Raw genomic sequence first — 7894 nt, 5'->3', positions numbered from 1 at the left:
GGTCAGCCCTGAATCAGTGTTTTTAATAAGTGACCCAGTAGATTCAGGTAAAGGTGGTCCCTGACCACACTGAGAATCATTGCACAAGATAATAACAGTATGTGGAGGTCAAAAATAAGAAACCTTAAGTGGAAAGAAACTAAGCAGGCTGAGGCTACACATTGGTTAACCAAGAATCACAGAGAGCTCAGTGGGCCAGGCCCAGGACTGCCAGCTTATAGCAACACAGGAGTACGAGTGTGTTCCACAACACCCTCACCACCAACACAACCACCATCTGTGAAATAGTCCATTTGGAAGCCACAAAGTAAAGCTCCATTTGCCACAAAGGCAGATCAAAATGGCTACAAGGGGCATGATTGACAACACCGGAGTTGTCATGGCAACTGTAATCCTTATGAGAGTTGAGCTGAGAAAGCTGTGGGTAAGAGAAAGGAGGAAAATAACCTGTGTTAAGGAGCATGCCATGTGATTTATAAAGGACTTGTATGTCTGTGTTAACCCACGTTATATCCCAAATAATTGTGAAGAAACCAAAAGGAAAAAGGATAGATTCCTTCCGAGAACAGCTTATAGGTAATGCGCTGGTGTATAGGGGACTCATGAAGCATTACCTGACCTTTTGTGTTTTTCCAATTTGTTTCCAGTAATTCTAATATTAGAGTCTCCACCAACTGCTGAATGAATCAATCAAAAACAACTCAAACACAGTATTCAAATACATACAAGAATGATAAAGACAACTCTGGAAAACAACCACAATAGATTTTTATTTAATTAAAAATATTATACATGTTGTTGCATTTTCATGGAAAATATTGAGTTACAAAACACCAACAGTGTTAGTTTTCAAAAACCTTCATGCAGCCCATTCTGCCAACTGCTGCTTTCTTCTGTCCATGGCATTAACCATGTGTTTTTAAGGAATTGGGCCCATGGAACTGGAGCTTCCTAGGAGGTCATACCTACAGGTCTCCTGGAGTGAGCCATTGCCTTGACAACAGTTTTCTGTCAAGTTAACTCAGATACACTCACTTTGGCTTCCTTGCAAACCATTGAAAGAAGCCCAAAGCACATGTTAACACCAATTCAATATAATTCAGTACAATTGAGTACTGCTCCGAGCTTACCCAGTTTCCAAGCCAGTTAGCAAATGACCTTGTATTTTACCTGGTGTATTAGTGTCCTGAGCTTCTCCACAAAACTTCCCCAGAACCCATGGTGGGAAGACACTGCCATATAGTGTTTATATTCAAACCATCAGCAAATACACAAAAACACATGTGGCCCTCATGCACAATACTATCACATAAAAAAAATACATATTGGTACAATACAACCTTTGGAATCACTGGCTAAAACGTAGTCATGTGAGTTTTTTAAAGTCTTCATGTAATTATACATTTGTTAAGAAAAATAACATGGCATAAAAATTTAACACAAAAAGATCATCTCAGCTATAAACGAATCACACATAAATAGAAGTTTGTACAATATACACCTCTCCCTTGCCCCTTCCTTCCTTTCTTTGGACTGTACCATTTCCAAACTGATTCCCTTGACCCTACATCATAATGCTGCATTCCCATATTGCTCCCATATGATGCTTTTACTAAAATTGGACCCAATATGACAGAAACATCCCGGCTCTGTTTTCCTGCCCCTTTGCTTTAAATTGCAGTATGCTTAATTTGGGTTCTGCATCCAGCTTTAAATTAAAAAGAGATGAATTCCCCCCAAAATACACAAACAAATAAAAAAAAAAAAAAAGCCGGACAGCAAAAAAGTTAGAATTGCTTGAGCTCTTACAAATTGTCATATGGTCTTTTTTCTTCATAATGTCCTCTCAATTGATGGGAATAAAATAAGGCTGAAATTGCTTTTCACATTCTGGCTCAGTTGGGGGCATTTTCACATAGACCCCTGTTGTAAGAGGGCTTCTTTTCTTTAGCTGCCAAACACAAAAAGAAACAGTAATTATTATTGAAGCCACTTCTAACCATAATAGAACTCAACATATATTGGGTCCCTACTTCATTGAAAATGAATGTTCACAACATACTGAATTATAAGCCCCAGGAGATTTTCTTGATTTGGCTATTAAAATTCATTTTAGATAAATAACTCTGTGATTTAGATGTAAAATAGCAATCATTTGCCTTTATTGGAAGATAAGAGAAAGAGACTTGGAGAAAGCTTCATGAAAAACACCCAGAAATGCCTATGATAATTGACTAATCTTGTCCATGAAGGAACAAGCTTGATATGGTAATAAACTTTAATTACCCTGTTCAAGAACTGTACTTCTCATCTCCACTGCTCCTCCTCGTATGCTTTTTATTACATTTTCTCTGTCTGCATAAGTTCCCAGTTTTTATCACCTTAGTAAATTAAGGTCTAGTCTACTAGTATGTGGTAGTTTGTAGCAAATGAGGTAGGAAGAACCTATAGCAACAGAACGTGACTGCCAGGTTGAGTAGATGATCTTGGAATAGAGTGTGTCATTGGGGGGGGGCGGGGGGTGAACAGAGGAGATAAGGGAGAGGGAGGGGGAAGGGTGAGTTTGAGATGGCAAAGCCAGCTTCAGGCAAAGATGGCTAAGAGGGACTGTTGGAAAGAAATCCTAAAGGACATGAAGAAATATCACGATTTGTAAGAATGAATATGCTAATAATAAATTTAAATTTTTAATTTAAAAAAAGGAAGAAATCCTGACTGGAGGCCTGATTCCACACCCCCACCTCTTCTACTACCAACAACTGCAGTAAATAAAAACTGGGGCTTCCATTTACTGGGCTGGAGGGGAGGGCGAAATGTCCCAGTCAAGCAGGCTGGATAATAGCGACAGGTGTAATGTGGGCAGCTACAGCTTGAACAAGGAAGGCACTGGGTGACTGCAAGAGATGACTTCCAGGTGAAACAGAGACATTTAGGAGGAGTCTAAAATCCATCCAGGTGGTCCTCTCTAGCAGCATTGCCCAGCTAATCTTGTGTTTCAAAGTCATTAAGTGCAATTGTCATGAAGATACAGAGCAAAGCAGCTGCCCCATGTTGTTCAGATGATTACTCAAACTGAAACCCTGTTCAGAAGCACACAAACATTCAATGTCAAACACTCATCTAAAATGTTAGTCATCCTGAAACCCCAAAGGCCAATGCCTGGAGTTCTAGTGCGTTCTTTACCACTGTCCTTCCTCCTCTCCAGTTATTGCTTCGTCTCAAAAAAAGTAAACTCAAGACCGTCATTGGTCAGTTGACACCACTAAAGGTGTCCCCACCAAACGTGCTGCACTGTCAGCATCACACTCACCATTTTGTTCAAAGAAACAGCTGTGATGAGAAAGCTGTAAAAAAACAATCCCGAGCTAACTGCTGCAAGGATCCAGAGGAGGAAGTCAGAATCTGGGCATGGTTCTGGATCTGCAACAGAAAACAAAGCAAAGCCTCTCTGAGACAGTTTTAAACCTCAGGGTCCTATTCCCCCAGTAGGTGAAAAAAAGGAAGAAGTTAGAGCTTCCCAACCTTAATGTCCACCCCTAAATTGTGTCGGTAGCCCACAAACAGATCTAGCTATGTGGGACTACTTGCCCAGGAGTGTCATATAGAAAGCATAAGGCCAAACTTCATGATGATTATCACTCCAGAGTGAGTGCCCTAACCTGCCAGGAGAAAAAACACCTTCCCTAACTCATTTTATTTTACAGTCAAAATGCTATTCAGGTCGCCATCCATAATAGGCAAGACTATCACGTGGTTAAAAACTCTTAAAGAGAGTTTCCACAGTCCTAAAACTGAATGACCTGAAATTAAGGCAACTATTTTCAAAATTGTTTTTGTACAAAGAACACAGCAGTGCAAAAGGTGTCAACTTAGTGAAATGGCTCGGCTCACCGATGACATAAATCTGGGTTCCATTGCCCATGCCCATGTAGTATGGTGGCGGGTACATGAGTTCCACCTTGCAGATGTAGAGCCCTGTGTCCGCGGCCCTCAGCCCTTGGATGGTGAGGTTCACTTTGTTTCCACTGGAGGTGCCAGCGCAGGTGGAATCATCGAGGAAGGTCAACTCATTCTCCACCATGTACGTCGCAGCGCAGACTTCAGTCACCTGGCTGTTGTCTTGCCGTAGCACTGTCACCCGGACTTCAGTGGCTTTGCCTGAAGACGCGTACTCACACACAAAGCTGGCGACACCCCGGCTGCTGGCCAGCACCACTGCAGGCTGGGCCACGTGCATCGCTGGCATGGAAAAGCCAAAGCGAACTCAGTGAGCTCATGCTGAGCCGCGGCCAAAACCCCCAGTGGGGAAGGGCTGTCTTTGACCAGCCCCTCCAGTTTCACCTTCCAGCGCCTCTCTCCCCCTTGTCCAAGCCCATCACCCTCCCTTAGCCCTCCCCTCTGCACCCTGCCCAGTCTCCCCTCCATCTCTCAGCTATTTTCCAGCTGCTCTCCATAAACTTTACTCTTTATTAGGAAATAGTTTCTTGAAGACAGTTGACTGTGGCAGGAAGAACACTGATGGGATGAACAGGAGACCTGGCTCTGTCATGAAACATGTGACCTGGGGCCTCCCCGATGGCATTCATCTTTCTCACATAGGATAAGAGGGGATTCGATCAGATGATATCTAAGTGCCCTTCATCGCTGGTATACCAAGGTGATAATAGAACTATAGGAACTCTAGTTCAGGAACCATAATGAGTAGTAGGGAAAATTCTGGAGGTTGAGGCGCAGAATCCTGCCTTCTCTCTGAAAGCAAAGCTCACAAACCTCCACCTGTTTATTTCACTGGCCCTGAACCCACCTATTTTTATCCCCCGGGAGTAGCTGAGCCGTGGCTCATTATGCCAGTCACCCCTTCCCTGGCATTACTGTCACAAGAGTGGGAGATGCTGATATTTGAAGGAAGCCACAGAGCTGAGGGCACCAGGTCGTTTCCTGTCTAGGTTAAGGCAACCCTGCTGTTAACTTCTGTGGGCTTCCCCTGCCACCACCTCTTCCACCCTCCCTCTCTCCTTCACTTGAACACTCTTCTACTCCTTTGTTCTTTCTTTTCTCTCTGCCTGCTACAGGATAAGGGAGGCAAGCTCTCCATATAAAGAGACTTGCATCCAAAAAATGGTGGCTTCATGTCAAGTTATCTTCCTGTAACTAACCTGGCCCCTCTTCAGTCAATCTTACAAGTGACACCCAAAATTTGGATTGAATAATGACGCTCATCTGATGCTTTACTAACATTGATTGTGAACCAACAAATAAAATAAATAATATTTAATGTCCTCCATGATCCACTACCAATCTATCACTCCAGTCTAAGTCTCTGGGACACCTCTTCCTGCCTATAGATCACTCTGTACTAGAGACAGTAGTCCCTCCCCCCAAGCACCTGTACAGGACATCTGGCCTTAGAAGACAGAACAATATGGCAGCAGCCATCACCCTGGTTATTTCAGCAGCTATAGCTGGTAGACAGCAGACTCCTTCCCCAGCCTTCAGTTCTGCCTATTAGAGATGCCCTCTGAGCATCCTTTGCACTGCAACAACTCCATTGCAGTTAATCAAGTTCTGCCCTATATTAAAGTTTTTTGTGAGCTAATCATACCTTCTCCATGTACTGCCTCCAGCTCATAAACTCCTGGGAGCAGTAGTTATATCTTGCCCAATGGGCACTTGACAATCTTTATTGTATTGACTCTAACCCTAAGGAAGACCAAATTTCCTGATCTCTCCCCAAGCGAGGTCACACTTATCACCACTAAATCTGGTCACACTCAATTTTCTAGTATCCACCATGGGAGGATCCTAGTTACAGGTTGAGATACATTTCCTAAAAAGGAAATTTGAATACGTACAGGGGTATTTAATATTTACATGTTCAAAATATGTAAAATAGGAAAATTAAATCATCGAATATCTTTTGAGTACCTACTTCACACAAACTGCATGGTTTCTTAACCAAGAAGGTCTAGAGAGAGATAAGGTTGAGATACAATGAAAATCTCATCATTATAAGTCATGTAACAAACCTAGTATAAACCTCTAAAGAGCTTTATTTCATCTGAAAACTGGGGATCTGCATCTGAAATCCACATGTAGGTCAGGCAACAATTAAGCATCTTATGCCAAACAGACTAATGGTTTGCTTTCTTCCTTTCTTTTCTTTTCTTTTCTTTTTTTTTTTTTCTTTTTTTGCAACTTCAAACTATTTCATTTTTAAAACAATTGGCTAACTAGCTTATAGAATTGATTAAGACGTACTTAAAACCTTGAATTGAGTAAAGAAGGTATTATTCCCACGATTTGCTTAAATTTTAAACAAACTAGCTAAATTAATGAATTAGATGACCTTTAAACCTTGAATTGTATAGGAAAGAAACTCTTCCTATGATTTGCTTAAGTCAATGTTTTCTTAAAGGAAAAATATTGAGCTCACCCTGATACCAAGCTCAGATGTATTCAGGACTGAGAATGTCTTTTCCCTCTTAAATGTCTGAAATTGCCTGTGTCTCCCAAGCCAGCTCACATGTATTCATTAAGCCCCTACTAAATAACTGGCACTCTGCTTTGAGCTATATCTCTGCTTATTTACTGCTGCCAGCTGTCCTCTGCTTGCCTTAAAATACAGAGTCATCTAAGCCAGGAGACTGGAGTTTTAACTTCTGGCTTTGCTGTAAATCACTGCCCTTGATTGCTGAGAGAAATGAAACCCGGGTGGGAGAAACACCTCCTCCCCCTTTATTCTCTAAAAGTCTCACTCACCTTTGGAGAAGACAGGGATGAAGAGAAGAGAAAACAGGGCAGTGCAGGGCAAGGTCCTGGAAGCCAGGTCCAGGCGAGCCTCGTGCCTCTGGGATCCAAAGCAAGCCATGGCTTTATGGGAGCGGTGTTCAGGTCTTCAGGAAGCAGAGCGAAACCTTTCAGGATCCTGAAGCTTTGAAATGTGTTTGAACCCACACAGAATCAAGGACTTTATATAGATAGCTTTGATCCCAGATATGTACTATACATGTGCACACGCAGAAGGCACCTGAATAGAAAGCCTTTTTGTTTTGGTTTTACGAGAAAGGAAGCCGTGGGTTTAGCTGTTACGTCGAAAAGACAACCTGAACCACTCAAATTAAAACTGAACAAAACAAGCCAATCCATGGATGGAAAATGTACTCAATTTGAAACTGAAGCTTCATGTTCACTTTGAGGATCTGGATAACTAAATGAAGATTTGGAGAATTTCCTGGAGTGCAGGAGTCCCCCTAATTTCCAATTTTATTCAATTGTCTGGGCATCTTTTACTTCTCAATTTATTTCATTGACATCCCCAAAACTGATAAGCTGCCATCTCTGAGCCCTGGAGCTAATCACAGCATAAGTGTGTGGGTATCATCAATAAAAATTCTATGTTCTATCTGTGAGGCACTATCCTTCAAACGGTCCCTTAACATGCCCTACAAGTAAGAGTGTATTTTCTTAACTCCATTCAGCATTTTGTTGAGAGAAAATACCAAAATTACAGAAATAAACTGAAAGAGAGGCAGGAAAAACTGCCTCTGGTTTTGCAGATTAGGAGAGAATTCAGATGTTCTTAAAAGCCTTAACTCAACAAAGACAAAATAGCATTGGAGAAGGTCCAGAAAAAGTCAATCAAAATGATCCAAGAGATTAAAAATTTCCATAAGAGGATAGACTTTCTTTTTTCTAACAGGAATTTTTTTTAAGCAGAAAATCCAAAAGTTAAATTTAAATACGAAGTTAAATTTATGACAGCTGCACATAGGACAAATGTTTATCTAATAAAAGACCCCCTCCCTTAAATCTGGGAGATTTTCATACATTTTGTACATTTCAATGATGAAAGAAACATTTATTGAGAACCTGTACTATGCCAGGAGTTGTGTGC

The 7894-nt window shown here is 41.5% G+C and overlaps 1 protein-coding gene across 2 annotated transcripts; it reads right to left on the bottom strand.

The window, feature by feature from the left end:
- Window positions 1-1846: 1846 nt before the first annotated feature.
- On the bottom strand, window positions 1847-6868 carry CTLA4 (cytotoxic T-lymphocyte associated protein 4). Of its 2 annotated transcripts, XM_063075616.1 has the most exons (4): window positions 6760-6868; window positions 3892-4239; window positions 3311-3420; window positions 1847-1951 (listed from the first exon to the last, which is right to left on the bottom strand). In XM_063075616.1, the coding sequence occupies exons 1-4, from the start codon at window positions 6866-6868 to the stop codon at window positions 1847-1849; spliced, it is 672 nt and encodes a 223-aa protein (XP_062931686.1). The 2 variants fall into 2 exon arrangements, with proteins under 2 accessions (XP_062931686.1, XP_062931695.1); XM_063075625.1 differs by lacking the exon at window positions 3311-3420 and having other exon boundaries at window positions 1896-1951.
- Window positions 6869-7894: the final 1026 nt, after the last annotated feature.

This window comes from Cynocephalus volans, chromosome 1, assembly GCF_027409185.1.
Source record: "Cynocephalus volans isolate mCynVol1 chromosome 1, mCynVol1.pri, whole genome shotgun sequence".
Lineage (NCBI taxonomy): Eukaryota > Metazoa > Chordata > Mammalia > Dermoptera > Cynocephalidae > Cynocephalus > Cynocephalus volans.
The sequence above is the reverse complement of the archived record's forward strand: the minus strand, read 5'-3'. Positions and strand labels throughout refer to the sequence as shown.